At 48.2% G+C, this 22,713-nt stretch overlaps 1 protein-coding gene across 1 annotated transcript in view; it reads right to left on the reverse strand.

Moving 5' to 3' along the window:
* Positions 1-628: 628 nt before the first annotated feature.
* LOC137299768 (PDZ domain-containing protein GIPC3-like) overlaps positions 629-22,713 on the reverse strand; it is a 61,062-nt gene continuing 38,977 nt past the window's right edge. Inside the window, exons 4-6 of the mRNA XM_067968711.1 lie at positions 16,632-16,744; positions 13,281-13,362; positions 629-879 (exon numbers count right to left, since the gene is read on the reverse strand). Of these exons, the coding sequence (XP_067824812.1) occupies positions 728-879; positions 13,281-13,362; positions 16,632-16,744 (347 nt within the window). The 3' untranslated portion in view covers positions 629-727. The remainder of the gene's footprint in view (positions 880-13,280; positions 13,363-16,631; positions 16,745-22,713) is intronic.

The raw sequence follows: 22,713 nt of genomic DNA on the forward strand, positions 1-22,713 counted from the left end.
ATTATAAGCAACTTTCTACTTTAACCATGTCTTAATCAGGTTTTTAAATCAGACAAAAACAGACCGAGTTTTGAAATCCAATGGGTATTAAATATTGCCGTGTTATCCACTATCAGCAACCGATGTTCTGTCCTATATTCTAACATTAAAGAAAGAAGAGACAGTGGGCTAGAAATTTATCTTGGGCAGTAGTGCAAAACGGGGTGGTGTCGCATCGAGCGCCTGTTATACGCCCCACCCGATATTCAATTACATTGACTTCAATAGAACCGAATATCAGGAGGGCTGTAGAACGAGAGGTCCATGAAATCAATACCCCCCATTTTGCACTACCGCCCAAGACAAATAATAATGAACTTGAGTTCAAGTCGGCTGAAGAAACCCTACATTTCATCTTGAGAAGTTAGTTCTGAGTCTAGTTTCTGAAGCATCCTTACTGTGATTCAAAGTCATGCAGTTAAATGTTATTTAATCTTATTTATGAAATATGATTCATTGTGACTAAAATAAACTATAATTCAATTGTTTATTCTTTACTCAAATTTTTTCTAATGTGTGTAAGTGTATTTATTAACTGTGTAAGTACATTCCTTTTCAATTGCTACCTAATAATAGTCTGGATGTTAGCTTGCATTAAGCTAGTTTTATTAAACATACCTACTGAAAAAAACATGAAAAGTCAAGGAGCCATAGTTGAATAAATGTCACACATAAAGAACTAATTACGCTAGATTCGACCATTCTTGGCATCTCCTATTGCTCCCCAAACATCAAAGACAAATTCATCTGGAAATGCGAAATCACCAAGGACTGAGTCCAATGCTTCTGCAAACTCATCTGGATTCTTCTTGTCTTTTCCAGTTTCCACCATTGTTGCAGCTGGATGGCAAAAGAATGAAAACAGTGGGTGACTCTTATTCCATATCACCGATGCAAAGGGAATCCTTTTACATTTAACGGATCTTCTCTGAACACTTAGAAACTCATACATACTGAAGAGGAGTCCATTACAAAGTATTCAGCAGTCCAAAAATAAATTCAGGTCAGATCTTTTTTTGATTATATTTACAATAACAGAGCAGGTAAGGACATTTTTAAATATAATCTAATTTTCACACTGATGTACACCCTTATACATGTTGAACATTTAGTTTTAAACTGGTTGCATTAGATGGACAATTAGTAGTAGAGGTGAGACAGGCAATATAAACTGCCATAGTTTTAAATGAAAATTGTCATTAAGACAGGATTCCATGGAACTGGACTGAGGACGATTCTGGCTTTCCTTCTCTTATCAATATTCTTTTAAAGAATCAAGTTTAAAGAATTATGAGCTTTTGTGTTCCTTTGAAATAGCAAAGTTAAATTAACAGTAGATATGAACATCACCCAAAATAGCTTCTGTCAGCTACTCACACTGTTGCCCTCAGCCGTGGCTCAGTGGGTAGCACTCCCACCTCTGAGTCAGATGGTTGTGGGTTCCAGTCCCACTCCAGAGACTTGAGCACAAAATCTAGGCTGATATTTCAGTGCAGTACTGAGGGAGTGCTGCATCATCAGAGGTGCTGTCTCTCAGATGAGATGTTAAACCGAGGCCTCGTCTCCCCTCTCAGTTGGATGTAAAAGATGCCATGGTGCTATTTGAAGAACTTGTGATGTGGAGATGCCGGTGATGAACCCCTGACGAAGGAGGTAAGCTCCGAAAGCTTGTGATTTTCAAATAAAACTGTTGGACTATAACCTGGTGTTGTAAGATTCCTTCTATTTGAAGAACAGCAGGGAAGTTCCCTCCAGTGTCCTGACCAACATTTATCCCTTTTCCAAAACAGATTGGGCACGATTTTAAAATGCCGGCAGGATGGCAGCGGGGGGGGGGTCAATGGGCGCGTGGCAAACCCGAATAATAAAACCTTACCATTCCCCACACGATTGCGGCTTAATTGGTGGCCATTAACCTTGTTTCCGGGTTTGCCGTCCGAAAGCTGCGCAGCGGGCGGACTGCGCACCTGCATGACATGTTGTCAGCTGGAGTGTCTGGATTTAAAGGGCCATTGCACCAATTGCTTTTGTTGAAGCAAGGAGCAAGGACGCAGGATGGAGCAGCAGAGGGGCCAACCAGCTCCAAGATTCAGTGACACCTCACTTGAGGTGCTGCTGGCCAGGGTGAGGAGGAGGTGGGAACAATTTTACCCGGCCGACAGGAGGAAACGCCCTGCCTCTGCCACCAAGAAGGCCCGGCTTGAGGTGGCAGAGGAGATCACGAGCAGGAGAAACATATCCCACACTTGGGTGCAGTGCAGGAAGTGTTTCAATGACCTAACCAGGTCAGCAAAAGTGAGTACACTTATTGATTCTCCTGCATTCTGTGTTAAACATCACCCGTACCTCCCCCCCGCCCCCGTAACCCCTCACCGCCTCACATCATTCTGCACTGCCAAGACTACTCCATCACATCACTCCTCACACCCACTTAAGGCTCATCCTCAACTTCCCTTTACTTCCTGAGCACTTCCTCACCTCCCTATTTGTGAACCCACCACTACCACTCACCCCAATCCTGATCCAATGTGATGTCTCCGCCTGACACTCATCCTCTGATGCACCTCTTTTACGGTCAGTCTCACCCAAAGTAATGCATTCATCGGCTAACCACTTCACCCTCACTCACACACATCTGTACTTACTCCACTTCTAAAAGACAGCGCAAAATGCACATGAGAGGGCAAGGACTGAAGGGGGGGCCACAACAAATAGTGGTCCTTAAAGAGGCGGAGGTCAGCCACACCCTCGAATGCCTGTCCGTCAGGGACGCCGAGACTGGCACCCCACAAACCCCATGTCCAGTGACATAACTTTAAGATTCATCACACACAACGTGAATTGATTTAAAAATGATTAGCACATTGAACACCTCAGTATGCTCATCGCAACAATGACACATCTGTGATGATGCTTAATATTGCCTTTTGTCCTCTTACAGGCCCTTCAACGACCAGTGACAGGAGAGGGCGGTACCTCAGAGGAGCTCCCAGCCTCTGAGGGTGCACTGACACATCTTAGTGAGCCATCCACCAGCGTAGATACTCACACCTTGGTGGGTCCAAGTAGTCAGCTAGTTGGGTTGGCACCTGGTGAGTCATCGCACACAAGTGAGCACGAGCAGACACTGGTGGCAGGGGCAGCTGTGGAGATTCCGCATTGGTGGGCGCACTCCTCTCCAGGCTCTGCTCAGCTGGACGCAGATGCTGAACCCCGGGGGCCATCCTTTAAAAGGAGAATGATCGAGGGACAGCAACACATTTGCGAGGTACTGGAACAGGTGCCACGTACACTCTCCACAATAGCACAGAAGATGGAGGAGTCCAACTCCTGTATGAGTGGAATAGTGGCACTGGTACGTGAGAGAATCTCTGAGATAGTGTAGCAGGTAAGTGCGGAAATGTCTGAGATAGTGTTGCAGGTAATCCAGGGATGGAGAGAAGGCTAGCCTCCATTGAGCTTCAAGCACGGCTCACAAATGAGTCCACTCAGGCCATTCGGACTCAGGGTGAACAACATTATGCCGCCTTAAACAGGCAGGCAGAAACTTTACAACTGGGCTTACAAGGCATCACACATGTCCTTTGAACTGTTGTCCAGCAGGGTAGTAGGAGTGATGTGGGCCTGTCCCAGGAGAGGGAATGATGGCGAAACGGAACATGGAAGTGGGGACGCCACACAAAGCACTCCCACGTCTCATCCGTTGCCCCCCTCTCAACCAGTACCCGCAATGCTGCCTCCTCTCCAGGTGGCCGAGTCTGTCCTTGCACAGGTGCAGGTGAAGCAGTCTTAGGCGGGGCCCTCACGGGCTTCAAAACCCGGAGGGCATAGGCCAAAAGCATCTACATGGTCAGGGCATGAACATGAGCAACTTCCACTACCTCTGCTGCAGCCACAGGAAATGCACCATGGAGAATCATAGAATCATAGAATCATAGAAGTTACAACATGGAAACAGGCCCTTCGGCCCAACATGTCCATGTCGCCCAGTTTATACCACTAAGCTAGTCCCAATTGCCTGCACTTGGCCCATATCCCTCTATACCCATCTTACCCATGTAACTGTCCAAATGCTTTTTAAAAGACAAAATTGTACCCGCCTCTACTACTGCCTCTGGCAGCTCGTTCCAGACACTCACCACCCTTTGAGTGAAAAAATTGCCCCTCTGGACCCTTTTGTATCTCTCCCCTCTCACCTTAAATCTATGCCCCCTCGTTATAGACTCCCCTACCTTTGGGAAAAGATTTTGACTATCGACCTTATCTATGCCCCTCATTATTTTATAGACTTCTATAAGATCACCCCTTAACCTCCTACTCTCCAGGGAAAAAAGTCCCAGTCTGTCTAACCTCTCCCTGTAAGTCAAACCATCAAGTCCCAGTAGCATCCTAGTAAATCTTTTCTGCACTCTTTCTAGTTTAATAATATCCTTTCTATAATAGGGTGACCAGAACTGTACACAGTACTCCAAGTGTGGCCTCACCAATGCCCTGTACAACTTCAACAAGACATCCCAACTCCTGCATTCAATGTTCTGACCAATGAAACCAAGCATGCCGAATGCCTTCTTCACCACCCTATCCACCTGTGACTCCACTTTCAAGGAGCTATGAATCTGTACTCCTAGATCTCTTTGTTCTATAACTCTCCCCAACGCCCTACCATTAACGGAGTAGGTCCTGGCCCGATTCGATCTACCAAAATGCATCACCTCACATTTATCTAAATTAAACTCCATCTGCCATTCATCGGCCCACTGGCCCAATTGATCAAGATCCCGTTGCAATCCCAGATAACCTTCTTCACTGTCCACAATGCCACCAATCTTGGTGTCATCTGCAAACTTACTAACCATGCCTCCTAAATTCTCATCCAAATCATTAATATAAATAACAAATAACAGCGGACCCAGCACCGATCCCTGAGGCACACCGCTGGACACAGGCATCCAGTTTGAAAAACAACCCTCTACAACCACCCTCTGTCTTCTGTCGTCAAGCCAATTTTGTATCCAATTGGCTACCTCACCTTGGATCCCGTGAGATTTAATCTTATGTAACAACCTACCATGCGGTACCTTGTCAAAGGCTTTGCTGAAGTCCATGTAGACCACGTCTACTGCACAGCCCTCATCTATCTTCTTGGTTACCCCTTCAAAAAACTCAATCAAATTCGTGAGACATGATTTTCCTCTCACAAAACCATGCTGACTGTTCCTAATTAGTCCCTGCCTCTCCAAATGCCTGTAGATCCTGTCCCTCAGAATACCCTCTAACAACTTACCCACTACAGATGTCAGGCTCACTGGTCTGTCGTTCCCAGGCTTTTCCCTGCCGCCCTTCTTAAACAAAGGAAGAGAAAGGCTAAGGTTTTGTGATCACGAAGGGTAAGCACAGGGGTGTTCGACAGATTGTCATGTTTTTCATTTATATTTGGTTTTTGATAAAGTCACATTAAATGTTATCATTCTCACCATTACTGCCACGTCTTGCCCATTCTTGACTGCCTTTTGTGACAGTGCCCTTTCATGGGCTTCACCATGAATGGCGAGACTTGATACCACCCAGTGGGTGACTTTACAGTGGGTGTATGTGTAATTGCAGGGCTGTTTTGTGCGAGGAGGGGGGATGGGCTGCACTTTCCAAGTGGTCTGCAGACTGGACTATTCTAACTTTGTGATCTCCTTATGAGAACCGTTCACGTGAGAGACTCCCTGACCTCATGAGTAGCTAGGTGAGCCGCTGCTCTGCCGATGGGTTCCTCCTCCTCCTTCTCCTGCTCATCCTCAATGTTGATGGCAGATGTGGATGGTGGATGAGGGCATAGGGCCTCATCATCCGGTACCCTGCTCTGTTGCGTCATGTTGTGCAGGACACAACACACTACTATAATTCGACCCACTCTCGCTGGTGCGTATTGAAGCACTCCCCCAAACCAATCGAGGCACCGAAATCACATCTTCAGCAGTCCTATCCTATGTTCAGTGACAGATCTGATGGCAATGTAGCGGTCATTGTATCGACGCTGTTCTTCGCTTGATGGGGTTCCTCAGAGGTATCATGAGCCACGTATGCAGTGGGTATCCCTTATCCCTGAGGAGCCAGCCCTTAAAGCTGTTAGATTCCCTCAGAATGAATGAATCATGGCAGCTGCCAGAAAATCTGGCACACACATGAAGAAATCTTTTGCAGTGGTCACAAACGAGCTGAGCGTTGATGGAGTGATACCCCTTTCTGTTGATGAACAGTCCTGGCTCGTGTGGAGGTGCTCATATTGCTATATGCGTGCAATCGATTGCACCCTGTACACGTGGGAAGCCAGCCACAGAGTGGAATCCCACTGCCCTCTCTGTCTGGCTGAGGTTGTCCATGAGGAAGTTGACGTATTGCGAGGCCCTGCGAAACAAACCGTCGGTGACCTGTCTTATGCACTTGTGGGCAGACGACTGAGAGACCCCGGTGATGTCACCGGTGGCACCCTGGAATGATCCGGAGGTGAAGAAGTTGAGGGCAGTAGCCACTTTAACTGCGACGGGTAATGAGATGCTGCCAGGCCCAGCCGGGAGCAACTCAGCATGAAGGAGGCTGCAGATGTCTGCGACCGCCTGGCGACTCACTCTCAGCCTTCGTAGGCACTGCTCCTCAGAGAGGTCCAGGAGGCTCAGCCTCGGTCTGTGGGCCCTCTGACGAGGGTAGTGCCTCCTGTGACGTCGGTCCCTCTGTTGTTGCCCTCTCTGCTCCTGTGCAGGTGCGTGTGGTGCAGCACTGTGTTGTGGAGCTCCAAGTGGCGGAAGTGCACGCCCGTGCCTGGCGAGGATGGTGATGTTGCTCATCCTCAGATGTATTGGTGAATGCAACCATGACGCCCCCCCCATCCTGATGGTGTCAGTTTGAGGGGGTCCGAAAAGTTGGTAAATATGTGTAAACAGAACAATTCTGAGTGTAAACCAAGAATTTTCAGTCTAAATGCAAAGATCTCCCAGCCAAAAGTTTCTATGAGAGAACTGAGTGCCCTGCTGCAATAACTGGCCTTTTATCCCCATCTGTCAAACAGAGATTTAAATGTCCAAATGGCTGCCGGCTGAAACCCGACTATTTTCCCATGGCATGTTTCACACAGCACGGGAAACACATTGAGGCAGCGTTAAAATCACTTGCCTTCATTCTTAATTGGATTTATGGACATTTCAAGTACTTTAAGTACTTGATTTACTGCTTTCAATATCGTCCCGCCGGCTTTAATTGTCGGCAGGACTTCCAGATTTGGGCACACAGATGACTCTGAGTGTTGCACGTTCTTTGGAGGGTTGGAGCCGGGATTCCTGCCCGCTCCAAAAAATCCCGATTTTCTTTGCCCCCCTCTCACCCCCAAACCTTCGTTTTAAAATCATGCCTATTTTCTTGTCATTATCACATTGCTGTTTGTAGGATCTTGCTGTGCACAAATTGGCTGCCGCGTTTCTTACATTACAACAGTGACTACACTTCAAAAGTACTTCATTGGCTGTACAGCGCCTGAGATGTCCTGAGGTCGTGAAAGGCTTTATATAAATGCAAGGTATTCCTTTTATCTTTAATACCTCCTAGACAGTTCTCTAATTATTATCATTCCCCCAACCACAGCGAAGATATCCTCATTTCTGTGATATATTTCTGGCTTCATTGGAACCCTTTTCGTCTCCCCATCTGAGCCATCTGGTTTGGTGATTTAGATTATAAGGGTTGCCTTATAATTGGGTCCATTAATTTTAACAAGAACAGTGTTTAGGACCTGGAGGCCGTTCACAGACATCCAAAGCTGGGAAAATTACAACCAGCTGAGAATGCAGCAAGGAGGAAATTAGACACTTAGATCATCACTGTACTATCAGGAAAACAAAGATATGGACCACCATGTTACTGCCAGGGAATCAGACGCACTGATTACATTGCACAGTTAAGGAATCATGTATAGACCACCATAGAAAAGAAATCCTTAGCTTCTGGATCACCACAGAAAGATGACTATTGGTGAACTAATATTAAAGGACAGCATGTAAATACATATTGTTTAGCACCTACATTTTATAAATCACTCTCCTTCAGTTGTAACGCCTATGTAATCTGAAAATGTCCTGCCCAATGGTTATGAATGAGCACGACGTCTAGTTTATGGAGACAAACTTCTGCACGACCTACAATGTGCAGAATGGAAATAAATAGGAAAAATGTTGCTCCATGCAGGCATCCCACCATGCTGTAAAAAAAGAGCTAAATTTGAACTAAAATCGGGCCAAAGTTAGGATCATTCAGAATATCCAAATTTGTCACAATACATTCTTGTTTATGCTTAACCCCAATATAAACTGTTTTAATCAGTAATTTTTCTTTTAGAATGCAGGGGAACAATTTGGTTCATTGGCAACTTTTCCCTCTTTGTGAACAATTGCATTCGCTACATGCCTGTTAACAGTCAGTCTCTAAACCAACTTTCAGTTCTCCTGAAAATGAAAGAATATTTCTCATCATAAAAGCGGCAGGGACTGAAGGAATTTGAGGATTAATGATTCCTAATATGGTAAAGTGTGGATCGGCCGTCAGTAGGAAATTAAAGGCTGTGGGAAAACTGTCCAAGTTTTTCTCTATGCATCAACCAGCAATCAACAACTCAGAACATGTCAGTATGTATCCTTAGACTTCTTTAGTTATATTGTTCTACCAGTATTTTAAAGTAATTTTGGTGAGTTTAAAATAACCATACGACAGCTTAACACAAAGTATTCTATTGGGCTCAGTTTTAACCAAGAACACAGAGGGCAACAGATAAACTTACCAAGATGCAATTGAGATGGAATATTATATAACCTTCGAATGAGCTAACTGGAGCACATTAAGTGATACATTGCATGATATCAACAGAATCACATAATAAATATGAATAGGCATCCATTAAAAAAGAACTAAAGTTTCCAACACTGATTTCAAATGAAGTTTTGTGAGTTATATTTCCTAACATCCAGCGCAACACAGTATTTTGACCTTATTGAAACTTGTGTTTAAATGGCAGGACTAATTGACTGTATTTCAATTAAATATCAGTACAGCTTGTCAGAGTTTGGAATTGTTAGTTCATATCTGACTCGTGTTTTGGCTATTATGAATATTTTTCCACATTAGGATTTTAGAAGAGTTACATGTAAATGTGTTTTAAATCATAGCGTATTTATGCAAGTTAAAAAAGGCTCTGAGATAATAAGTAGTTACCGTGCCGATGAGTTAGTTCTGATGTCGTTTCCCCATAGACTTTAAATAATAAACAATTTGTTAGCTTGTCTCAGCAATTGGAAAACGTGAGTGCAAAAGACAAGGCTGAAGTGTTTGCAACCATTTTCAGCCAGAAGTGCCGAGTGGATGATCCATCTCGGCCTCCTCCCGATATCCCCACCATCACAGAAGCCAGTCTTTAGCCAATTCGATTCACTCCACATGATATCAAGAAACAGCTGAGTGCACTGGACACAGCAAAGGCTATGGGCCCCAACAACATCCCGGCTGTAGTGTTGAAGTCTTGTGCTCCAGAACTAGCTGCGCCTCTAGCCAAGCTGTTCCAGTACAGCTACAACACTGGCATCTACCCGAACAATGTGGAAAATAACCCAGGTATGTCCTGTCCACAAAAAGCAGGATAAATCCAATCCGGCCAATTACCGCCCCATCAGTCTACTCTCAATCATCAGCAAAGTGATGGAAGGTGTCGTCGACAGTGCTATCAAGCAGCACTTACTCGCCAATAACCTGCTCACCGATACTCAGTTTGGGTTCCGCCAGGACCACTCAGCTCCAGACCTCATTACAGCCTTGGTCCAAACATGGACAAAGGGCTGAATTCCAGAGGTGAGGTGAGAGTGATGCCCTTGACATCAAGGCAGCATTTGACCGAGCGTGGCACCAAGGAGCCCTAGTAAAATTGAAGTCAATGGGAATCAGGGGGAAAACTCACCAGTGGCTGGAGTCATACCTAGCACAAAGGAAGATGGTAGTGGTTGTTGGAAGCCAATCATCTCAGCCCCAGGACATTAGAGTTCCTCAGTGCAGTGTCCTAGGCCCAACCATCTTCAGCTGCTTCATCAATGACCTTCCCTCCATCATACAGTCAGAAATGGGGATGTTCGCTGATGATTGCACAGTGTTCAGTTCCATTCACAACCCCTCAGATAATGAAGCAGTCCGAGCCCGCGTGCAGCAAGACCTGGACAACATCCAGGCTTGGGCTGATAAGTGGCAGGTAACATTCGCGCCAGACAAGTGACAGGCAATGACCACCTCCAACAAGAGAGAGTCTAAACACCTCCCCATGACATTCAACGGCATTACCATCGCCGAATCCCCCACCATCAACATCCTGGGGGTCACCATTGACCAGAAACTTAACCGGACCAGCCATATAAATACTGTGGCTACAAGAGCAGGTCAGAGGCTGGGTATTCTGTGGTGAGTGACTCACCTCCTGACTCCCCAAAGCCTTTCCACCACCTACAAGGCACACGTCAGGACTGTGATGGAATACTCTCCACTTGCCTGGATGAGTGCAGCTCCAACAACACTCAAGAAGCTCGACACCAGGACAAAGCAGCCCGCTTGATTGGCACCCCATCCACCACCCTAAACATTCACTCCCTTCACCACCGGCGCACAGTGGCTGCAGTGTGTACCATCCACAAGATGCACTGCAGCAACTCACCAAGGCTTCTTCGACAGCACCTCCCAAACCCACGACCTCTACCACCTAGAAGGACAAGAGCAGCAGGTACATGGGAATAACACCACCTGCACGTTCCCCTCCAAGTCACACACCATCCCAACTTGGAAATATATCGCCGTTCCTTCATCATCGCTGGGTCAAAATCCTGGAACTCCCTTCCTAACAGCATTGTGGGAGAACTTTCACTAGACGGGCTGCAGCGGTTCAAGAAGGTGGCTCACCACCACCTTCTCAAGGGCAATTAGGGATAGGCAATAAATGCTGGCCTCACCAGCAATGCCCACATCCCATGAACGAATAAAAAAATTGGAAAACACCTCACACCCATTGTGTTGGGTCGTGCCTGATCCCTTTCTTGCTGTGAACAGAAGAAGATAAAACATAGAGGCAGAGACACAAGCAGTTAGTCAGGTTTTTGAAACAGAATGCTATGAGGTAGTCAGGCTCAGAAAAGACTGCAAGAAGACTAGAATGAGGAGAGAGTAGTTAGGAGTTATTATGTTTAAATTAAGTAAAATGACTGACTGATGTGGAGAAGACTACTGTATTCATTATTTTGAATTATTATGCAAAGAAGTTGTACTGATTGAAATAGATGAATCCAATCATAACTGTTGCTCTGTATGTTCACATACTGTGATATAAAGCAGCTTAACAACTTGTTTCTGGCCTCATCTCGTCAAGTATTCGCTCAGTCCAGCTTCGGAGACATTGAAAGAGTACACATGAAAAATATGAATCTTCAGTTCATATCACAAGGAGATACTATTATTACACCCCTAGGTTAAGCTAGCGAAGAGTTAGATATTGGGCAGGATTAGCACACCCCAAAATACAAGCTGCTCAGACCACTTACAGGAGTGAATAGCATTCTGTACCCAAGAGAATACCTAGGACCAGATCCTAAACTTGTAACTGATTGCGATATAGATCACTGTTCCTTCATCGTCGCTGGACCAAGAGCCTAGAATTCCCTATCTAACACCGTTATAGGAGCACCATCACCATGAGGGCTGCAGGGTTTCAAGGAAAAGACCCATCATCACATTCTCGGGACAAAGAGGGATCGGCAATTAATGCAATCTTGGCAGCGTCACCCATGTCCCGAGAACAAATTTTAAAAAGCACTGGCTCACTCCCAACATCAATTGTGTTGCCTAGAGGAGGCACTAAGTGGACACACCACACAGGAAATACTGGAAAATTGACAAGCTTGGTAACCAAATGCTGCTCTCACTCAGCTCAGGAGTAAAACCCTTATAATTTTATCCTTGGATGTAATTGAAGAGGATATATTCTGGCCCTGAGGTTAAACATATTGGTCCATCCACTTAAGAGGATCAATTTTATTAGCAAACACCAACCTATAACTATGAAGTAGTTGGTCTTTAATTTATTTTTTTCCCATAACTGTCACTAGTGATTGACAAATGATCAGTATTAAAGGCAACTGGTGTACAAAATTTACTTTCTTTTAACTACACCCCTGGTAAAGAATAATGTATCAAAGGATTGCTGGGTCAGACTGAGAAAGGTCTAGAAGTTGAAAGAGCTAAGCCATGGGAAATTATGGCTACGTCTATTTTATAGTCATTAGAATTATTGTTGCCTTCCCATGATTTAATAATGTCCAAAAGAAGCACAGCTGGGATCAGGCAATCAGGCTGAATTTCACTTAGAATCTTTATTAACAGCTGTCAGAATGAGGAGCCCTAGTTTCCATCTGTCTTGGCTGGATTTCTGACCATAATCACAGAGGCAAAAGGGCAGTGATCTAAATTACTGTGCTCTCAATAAGAGCTAACATACGTGCTCTGTGAAACTCTATTAAACATCTGCCTTATTGCAGTCACTGCATCAAAGGAAAATATCTGGACGTAATGAAGGGTTGTGAAATTGAAAGTTAATTAGCCTCATTTAAAAAAAATGATATATGGTTCATTTCTACAACACACAAAGAGCCAACCACGTACAATTCCTCCCAATAAATATGTTGCTGGTTCTAGGACATGTGCATAACATTCAATACTGGGCTTTATGAGCTATTTTACCAGCTAGATGGTTGTGCTTGGCAAACAGACTCAATTCTGTTTTGTTGAGGACAGTAATTGTTTTTTTAAATTCATTCATGGGACGTGGGCATCGCTGGTGAGGCCAGCATTTATTGCCCATCCCTAATTGCCTTTGAGAAGGTGGTGGTGAGCCACCTTCTTGAACCGCTGCAGTCCTTGTGGTGAAGTAGTTTGACTACATTTGCTATTATTGGATTTGAGATGCAAAGAATTTTGACTGCCTTCTAGTTATCTACCAACACAAAATACCTTTATCCTGGCAACAACTTGGGAGGGGGAATGGGGAAGAAATAGTGTAACACAGGATGTCATTAGCAAACACTATTTTCTCCACTTCTTTAAATAAATATTTTCCATGTAGAAAACTGCAATACAAATAGCCAGTTTCATGTATTTGGTAAACTCTTTTTTTTTCATATAAGACTCACCTAACTCTACGTCTCTGATGCCCATGTAACTTTCCAGTAGATCATCCACCTTTTTAGTTGCTCGTTCTTCAAACTCTGTTGGCTATAGAAATGGAAACTTTGATTCTTTGCAAGTACACAAATGAACAGATTTCCTTTGAAACCACAAACCACACTTGGTGTCCTGTTTTCTATTTGTTTTGTTTCTCAGTTGTTGGGCGTACAGTGAAGCACATGCAAGACCATATTTATCCATCATAACCTTGGCCAGCTCTGCTACCATGTTAAGGTGTACATGTGTACATTAACGCTGAAGACAACAATGAGGCCAATTTTGCTCTCTTCAACACCCTGTTTCCACCCACAAACGAGATAGTAGCGGTAATGCAGCAGGATTTGCCCATCATACATCGGTCTCCAGGGGCGCACCAGTTTCCAGGGAAGTGGGGATGTTTCCTGCCAAACAGAAATCCTGTCTGAAGTAGGTAGGAGCTTCTTTGGTGTATTAAGATAGGGGTGGGGAAGGGCGCGTGTCTTTTTCCAACTAGTGGACAAGCTGAACACCAAGGAGAAACTTGGGCAGAAATGCCAGATAAACAGCGTAAAGAGCCATTTATACTGTTTCTCTGGGGTTTCCACTGAACTTCCACCATCAGGAGACCCCCATGGAAATTCCAGGCACGTATCCCCAGCACACCCATGGAAACCTGGCAGGAAGGAGGCCTGGGAAAGACCTGCAGGCAGGAGCACCATTGAAAGGCCCACAGGTTTTCCAGTTATGTGTTTTAGGTCTTTTAAAGGCTTTCCCTGTATTTTTTTTAAGCTGCTGGTACTTAGGTTTTCAGCCAGTACCAAGTGTCTCTGTGCCAATTGTGATTATTTATTTTTTGCCCTGAGTTCCACTTATTAGCACCAGAGGGTTTGCCAATAGGGATCCTCCAACTTGACATGTTTGGAGGAAGAGGTGGAGCTACAGAGGGATGTCGTACAGGTCAGGCTACTTAAGAGGTTCTCCATGCCTTCCAACTGGTACCTGCACCTGTGCCTCTGCAGGGAAAGGTAACAAATTTTGTTTTGGCAGATATTGTGTTGGTGGATAGTCTTTTTCCCAAGGAAGAATGTGCTAGCTGAGCTGTAGTGCCATCATTATGAGATGTGAATGTCTGACTAGCCGTTCCAGTCGAATATTCTACAGAAGCACCCCAATCATATGCTTTACATGGTACTGCATGAAAGAGGACATGCCAGGGTGATCAGAAGCCAGCATTGCCCATTTGACTGCACCTGCCAAGATGCCACCAACCATTTCCCTGGCAATCCTAGTTGTGAATGACCATAGGAACCTGTCTTCTCAGGATCAGGGTCAGCAGAGAGGCAGATGCTAAACTGTGCCATCTGCTATAAGGATGCCTGCAACTATTACGTTGCAAAGATCTTGCACATACAGAGAGACAGTAATGGTTAGCTGTGGCCTGAAACTTCGCTGCACCTTATTGCAGGCATGCTGCAGTGCTGACCAGTGGGATAATGCTGTGGATAGGCACAAAGGACAACACTCCTTGCAAGTAACTCATGCAGCACCACCTCAACTTCAGCAGCCATCGAAGACAGGGGACAGGTGCTGTGTTGCACCATCGCTTATCTGCAGACTCATGCCTACACTTTATCTTGGCCAGCCACTTCCTAATTCCCTGCCCCTTCAGCCCTAGCAAAGGCTGCTGATGGGCTGAGATGGCTTTTAAGGATCTTCAGAAGCGTTTTGACCTCACTTGTAACACTCCCTTTTAATTGTCCCCACCCCTGTTTCTTTAACACTGTCAACACCACCATGAAAATAGTGGGCAGAAGAATGTCATGTGAATGTACTAAGTTTGGGATCCACATGCTGCGCCATTCCATCACATCCTCAAAGACTCCATTTCTTGCCTCCACATTTGCTTAGCCAGCCACTGTTTTTTTTGCAAGCCACTCTTTTTGGTCCTTACAGCCTTTAGGAAGGCTAAAAAAAATTCTTAAAGACCTTGCAGCCTTTGGAGAGACTAAGAAATAATTTTGTCCCTACAAGCAACCACTTAACTTTAAATGCCACATCACTTTCATTCTGACTGCAGCCATTTAAGGGCTGATGGCGCATGTTCATTTCCTGCCCCCCTTTTCGGCAAGCTTCCACCTGCAGGCCCCATCTAGGCCGGGAACTTATAGAATCATAGAATCATAGAAGTTACAACATGGAAACAGGCCCTTCGGCCCAACATGTCCATGTCGCCCAGTTTATACCACTAAGCTAGTCCCAATTTCCTGCACTTGGCCCATATCCCTCTATACCCATCTTACCCATGTAACTGTCCAAATGCTTTTTAAAAGACAAAATTGTACCCGCCTCTACTACTACCTCTGGCAGCTCGTTCCAGACACTCACCACCCTTTGAGTGAAAAAATTGCCCCTCTGGACCCTTTTGTATCTCTCCCCTCTCACCTTAAATCTATGCCCCCTCGTTATAGACTCCCCTACCTTTGGGAAAAGATTTTGACTATCTACCTTATCTATGCCCCTCATTATTTTATAGACTTCTATAAGATCACCCCTTAACCTCCTACTCTCCAGGGAAAAAAGTCCCAGTCTGTCTAACCTCTCCCTATAAGTCAAACCATCAAGTCCCGGTAGCATCCTAGTAAATCTTTTCTGCACTCTTTCTAGTTTAATAATATCCTTTCTATAATAGGGTGACCAGAACTGTACACAGTATTCCAAGTGTGGCCTCACCAATGCCCTGTACAACTTCAACAAGACATCCCAACTCCTGCATTCAATGTTCTGACCAAATAAGAGCTGATCCTGGGAGATCTAGCAGGGTTGGCCTTTGCTGATTCATGCAAGCGAAAAGCTCGCAGTTCTCCTGTCCCACCACTTGACTGCCAGGACTGGAACATCCGCCCTACAATACTGGTAAAAAGAAATTGCACTAAGATTGTTCTAAAGTGCCATGCCCTGTATTGTTATAGTCTGCTCCATTAAACATTGTTGCTAAACACTGCACTTCCCAATTTGATTATCTCAAACTTAAAATTAAAGATATAGCTGAACTTTCATGCAGCTCACGACTATAAAAGCACAAGGCTCACTTGCACATTGATTTGAACCCCTACTGCTGAAAAAAATCGCATCACAGTGAAAATGGAAAAAACATGTGACTTAAGTTGGATTTGATCTTAAGTTCTAGTTTTCATTGGAACTACTGTTCCATATTTACAAAGCACACTCATTTGCCTATACACCTCTCAGTGGCACTTTATACAAGGAAATGGACATCTGCATTTATGTTTTGTGAGTGAAGGTCCCAGCTGGTGTATAAAAACTATAATATTACTTACAGCCTCTTCCACAGTTGCAGGGCCTTTTGACCTTAAACGCAATGTTTCCCTTCCACTTCCAACTTTTCCCTCACCTGTTGATTTGCCGCATTTTGTCCTTCGAGCAATCATATCTGTAAAATTCAGATTGAAAAGTAATTGTAATAATAAACTGAGAGAACAGCGTACTGTGGCCCAGGTTCAGTGCCGAGACCTAATAGTGTAGCATAGAATAAAAACAGAAAATGCTGGAAACACTCAGCAGGTCAGGCAGCATCTGTGGCGAGAGAAACAGAGTTAACGGGGGTAATTTCCCACTCCCCCATCCCCCCCCCTCCCCCGAGGATGGGCAGGAGAGGGGCGGGGGGTTTAGAATGTTAAAAATAGGAAACCCGACCCCAACCCTCCCCACCCCGAGAACGCACCTACTTCTGGTTTAACCAGGGCGGGTTGGGGGTCCGTCGAGTAACCCGCTCTCGAGAGGCGGGTCGGTAATTAGAATATGTTAATGAGGCTCCATGCCTCAGATTTTGTCAGCCGTTTGGATTTAACGTCTCCAGCACACGTCTCCCAGGGCTCGGGAAAACTGGCAACTAAAGGGAGGCGAGAACTGCTGAATTCAGCAGGTAAATGCTTTTCCAGCACTACTCGTGGCCCAGGATGAGCATGAGTGCTTCTCCCCGGCCCCCAAGATAACCTGCCGTGATCTTCAGAACCCCCCGCCCCCACGATCTGCTGAACCCCCCCTCCCCAGTGATGTCTCCCTTCCCCCCGTGATCCAATCTCTCCTCCTCTCCCACACACCTCCAGTGATCTCTCCATCTCTCCTCTCCAGCCCCCGGCTGCAGCCATGTACAGCAGGTTTCCCACCCGGCAACCAGCCGGCCTATCAATCTGGCTAGCTGCCGGGCAGGAAACTGAGTAAAAAAAATTCTAATGAGGTCTTGCCTTTAAATTCGGCAAGACCTCCACCTTTCCCATATTTCCGGGATTCCCGGCCGCTGACAGGCGCCTCCGCTCCCTTCCCTGTAAATATCGGGGCCAGCATTTCAGGTCGATGACCTTTCATCAGAACTGGAAGAAGTTAGAGAAAGTTAGAGAAGTATAGCATGGAGTTTCTTTAGTCCTAAAATTATAGGCGATATAACGCAGAAGAGCTGTTCATTCCATAGTGCCCCTGCGGAGTCAATGGGAAATAAAAATTGGGAGAGATATAAAACGGGCTGCTGATTCCCAATCACCCATTCTACACTATTGCACAAAGTCAAAATTACCCCCAGGACCTTTAAATGTAGGAGTGCAGATAGAAGAGGCCATTTAAAGGGATCCTGGGTTCTTAGATAGGAGCATCGAATACAAAAGCAAGGAAGCGATTTTGAATTTGTTCATTATTAGTTGGACCACAGTTGTATTGTCTGCAGCTCTGGGTACCACATCACAGGAAAGATATTAGTCATGGAAAAGGTATGGTGAAGATTCAATACATTATATTACGAATGGGAGATCATAATTATGAAGAAAGGCTCTAACATTGAGGCTATTTTGACTGGAACAGAAAAGGTGGTTGTAATAGCAGTTGTCAAAATTATGAAAGACTTTGAGAGGATAAATAGTGAAAGATTGTTTCCACTGGTTGGTGAATCCGTAACAGGAGGACATGGGGCTCGATTTTAGGGTCGGGTTACCTGCGGGTTTCCAGCGGGGGGGCCCCGAAAATCCCGATCTCCGATCACGTGACCGGATTCGGACGAAATCCCGGCCACTTCCGGGTACCGCGCTGACGTGCGGGGCTGCGCGCGCAAGCCCCGCTGGTGGGAATCCCGCAGGCAATTAAAGCCAGCGGGGTTCCACTTGAGATCACTTAACTTGCTCGTTGTGGTCAGTTAATGAGCTGAAGCAGCTGTCAAAAGAGGAAGTGTGGGATTTTACGGTCAAAGCAGTCAGTTTCCCACACTGGGGGAAACAGGACCCTTCAAACCAGGCGTGTTGCAGCCAGCAGCCTGTGCCAGGTGCCAAGGTGCGCTCCACGGGGGAGCGCCCTCACCCACGCAGGAGGCCACCGCGTCACATAGGGCAACCCCTGCCCTCCACCAACCCCCGCCAAGCCAGAGGACAGACCGACACGAAACCGCAGCCCCAGTCCGAGGACCCACCCACCTACCCTGCACAACCCCTCACACCAACACCTGCCAGATGGGTGGTGCGTTGACATCGTCGGAGGACGAACAGGATGACCAGCCCCAGCAGCCTCGCAGTCCACGCCGTCCGCCTCGGAGAGGTGGGGCCCCCCAACACGGTGCTGCGGCACACCCACCTGCACAGCAGGAGGGAGGGCAACCGCAGAGAGAGATGCGTCGCAGGAGGCACTACCCTCCGCACAGGGTGTACAGAGCGAGGCTCAGCTTCATGGACCTCTCCGAGGAGCAGTGCATACGGAGGCTCAGAGTCAATCGCCAGGTAGTCGCCGACATCTGCAGCCTCCTTAACGACGAGCTGCTCCCTGATGGACCAAGCAGCATCTTCTTACCTGTCGCCGTCAAAGTCACCACTGCCCTCAACTTCTTCGCATCTGGTTCCTTCCAGGGTGCCACCGGGGACATCACCGGGGTCTGTCAGTCCTCTGCACACAAGTGCATAAGGCAGGTCACCGATGGGTTGTTCCGCAGGGCCTCCCACTACATCAACTTCGCCATGGACGAGCGCAGCCAGATGGAGAGGGCGGTTGGATTCCATGCCATGGCCGGCTTCCCACGGGTGCAGGGTGTAATCGACTGCACCCACATCGCAATACGGGCACCTCCGCATGAGCCAGGGCTGTTCATCAACAGGAAGGGGTATCACTCCATGAACGCCCAGCTCATCTGTGACCACCGCCAGAGATTCCTACACGTGTGCGCCAGATACCCCGGCAGCTGCCACGATGCCTTCGTCCTCAGGGAGTCCGCCGTCCCGCCCATCCTGCAGGCACCCAACGCCGGCAACGGCTGGCTCCTCGGCGACAAGGGGTATCCCCTCCACACGTGGCTCATGACACCTCTGAGGAACCCCATCACCGAGCCGGAGCGTCGGTACAATGACAGCCACACTGCTACCAGGTCTACAATTGAGCAGACCATAGGGCTTCTCAAGATGCGCTTCAGGTGCCTTGATCGTTCTGGGGGAGCGCTCCAATACACACCATTCAGAGTGGGACGAATCATAGTTGTCTGCTGTGCCCTGCACAACATGGCCCAACAGAGAGGGGTGCCGCTGGAGGAGGCCCCATCCACACCCGCCACCCACATTGAGGAAGGCGAGGGCGAGGAGGAGGAGGAGGAGGAGGAGGCGGAGGCGGAGGAGGCGGAGGAGGAGGAGGCGCCCGAGGATGTTGGACGACCCATGCGCCGAGCCGCGACTCACCGGGATGGTCGCCGGGCCAGGGACGCACTCATACGTCAACGGTTCTCCTAGAGTCAGACACTGCGAGGCGCTCGCATCTCCTCACCTGCACATGCGAGCGGCCATACCAGCCCCCTCCACTGAAGAGTGCTGCCAGTAATCCTGCACCCACAGCAGTGTGCCCAATGGGTGGCAGCAGGTGTTTGCCGTCATGATGGCCTCCACGGAACGCAACTACTGCACAAGCCGCGGAAGAATGGACGAGAGGTGGCAGGAGTGGTGAGAATAGACTATTTAATATGTGGAATGTGACATCATTTAAGAAACAAAGTACAAAATAATAAACACCCTGGTGTATTCCCTTTGTGATTATAAGGCCTTTGGAATTCTTCTCCGGGAACCCCTACGTGGTGCTACCCCTGTGGCTCCAGCAGAGGTAGTGGCAGGTTGCTCGTCTTCTTGCCTTGACCGGGTAGATGCTTTTGGCGGACGGCCCCTGGGTTTCGGTGCCCGTGAGGGCACCTCCACAGACTGCTCCTCCTGCACCGGGGCAGGGGCAGACTCGGCCACCTGGAGAGGAGGCACCATTGCGGGTGCTGGTTGAGAGGTGGGCGACGGGTGGGACGTGGGGGCGCCTTGAGAGGCGTCCCCGCTTCCATGTCCCCGGTCACCATCATCCCTCTCTTGGCCTCGGCCCACATCACCCCTTCCACCCTGCTGGACGGCAGTTTGGATGGCATGTGTGAGGCCTTGCAAGGCCACCCCTAGTGTATCCCTCAGCCTGTTGGTGGCGTCGGAATGTTGCTCACCCTGAATCCGTACCGACGTTGTGAGGGCCTGCAAGGACTCGAAGTGGAGCTGTGCGTGACGCTCGAGGGAGGCCAGCCTGTCCTCCACCGCAGACAGTCCCGCACCTACCCGCGACACTGTGTCGCCGGTACCCTCCTGTGCCTGCGCCACCAATGCCCACATGCAGGAGGTGGACTCCTCCATCGCCTGCGCTATTGTGGACAATGCGCGCGGCACCTCTGCCAGCACCTCAGCAATTAGCTGGTGGCCCTCGACGACTCTCCTTTTCTCTGGTGGCCCCCTGGGTTCAGCATCTGGGTCCGGCTGAGCAGAACCTGGAGATGAGTGCTCCCTCCGTCGCGGACCCTCCGCGGCTGCCCCTGCCACCAGGGTCTGCTCATGCTCACTCGTGCGCAGTGACTCACCAAGTGCTACCCCAACTAGTTGGCGAGGGGGACCCACCGAGGTGCGTGTCTCTGCGCTGGTGGATGGTTGGCTCTGATGTGACGATGCACCCTCAGAGACCGCCATGTCCTCTGAGGAATCGCCCTCCATGCTCACTTGATCCAAAGATGCACCTGCAAGAGAACAGAGGGCACTTTGAGGCATGTGGACCAACTTGACAGTGCGCCTGATGGCAGGTGATGATACGGTCACTCGCGATCATGGGTGTTGAGTGTCAGCTTTCCCTTACCGGCCGTTTCGGCAGCGACACACTCGCCATCGGCCACCGACAGGCAATGTCGCGTGCGGGCGAGGTCGAGCGCCTCCACCTCTGCGTCGGTGAGCTCCACCACTTGCGGCGGCCCACCTCCGGTGCGTGCCCTTTCGCGGTTGTTCTTGCTCCTCTTCTCCTGTGAAGGCAAAACACAGATGTGTGAGTGGGTGCGTCTTGCATCGTGAGACGCATCGAGCATCGGTGTGGTTGGGTTGAGCGTGGCGCGGAACGGATGGGAGGAAGTGTGGGCCACGTGCCCATCCCATTGCATGGGGATTGGGGTGTGTGGTAGTGTTCGGGTGGGGTCAGGGACGGTGGGTACTTGCGTGCACGGCGAGGATGGTGAATGAGTGGCTGTGATGATTGCTGATGGAGCGCAGTGGTGGCTGTGCAGGAGGGGGTTGTGATCTGCTTGGCGTGATGGTGGGGACGGGATGTGGGAGGGTGCGTTGGTGTACTCACCTTGCCAGACCTAGTCAGGTCATTGAAGCGCTTGCGGCACTGCTCCCAAGTCCTTGGGGTGTTGCCCCTGCTGCTCACCTCCGCCGCCACCTCTGCCCATGCCTTCCTGGTTGCGGCGGCAGGGAACTTGCGCCCATCCTCAGGGAAGAGTGTTTCCCTCCTCCTCCTCACGCCCTCCAGCATCAGCTGCAGTGCCAGATCTGAAAAACGGGGCGCAGCCTTTCCCCTTGGTTGAGCCATTCTCCCAGACCTCTTGCTTGCAGCAGGAGGGGCTTTGGGAGACTGCCCCTTTAACTGGAGCTCCTACATCGCGTCGACGGTACTGCGCATGCGCAGCCGGCCGGCTCGCAGCTGGGGAGCGCAGAACCCGGAAGCAGGGCTTAATGGGTCCAATTATCCCGCGATCGCGTGGGGGACGCACACAATTACCCGTCCGCGTTTTCGACGCTCCCGGAGGACCACCCGCTGGGAACCCGCAGGCCTGCTAAATTCGAGCCCATGGACTCAGAAGTATCACTAGACGGGTGTTTTCAACAGGGAGTTATTGGAACATGGAATGCTTTGCAGCAAGTGGCAATTGAGGCAGAAGCAGAACCTGGCATAAACTTGTCAGGAGGCTTTGTGGCCCTCTGTTTGTCTCAGCATTGACCCTGCAATTTTCCTGGGATCAGTCACATTATAGTAATTTTGGTAATCTCCCGGTGGGATTCCCATCTTTGTAGCCTGCTGCCTGCAGCCGGCATTCTTGGACTGCAA

The sequence above is a fragment of the Heptranchias perlo genome, chromosome 29 (genome assembly GCF_035084215.1).
Source record: "Heptranchias perlo isolate sHepPer1 chromosome 29, sHepPer1.hap1, whole genome shotgun sequence".
NCBI classification, from domain to species: Eukaryota; Metazoa; Chordata; class Chondrichthyes; order Hexanchiformes; family Hexanchidae; genus Heptranchias; species Heptranchias perlo.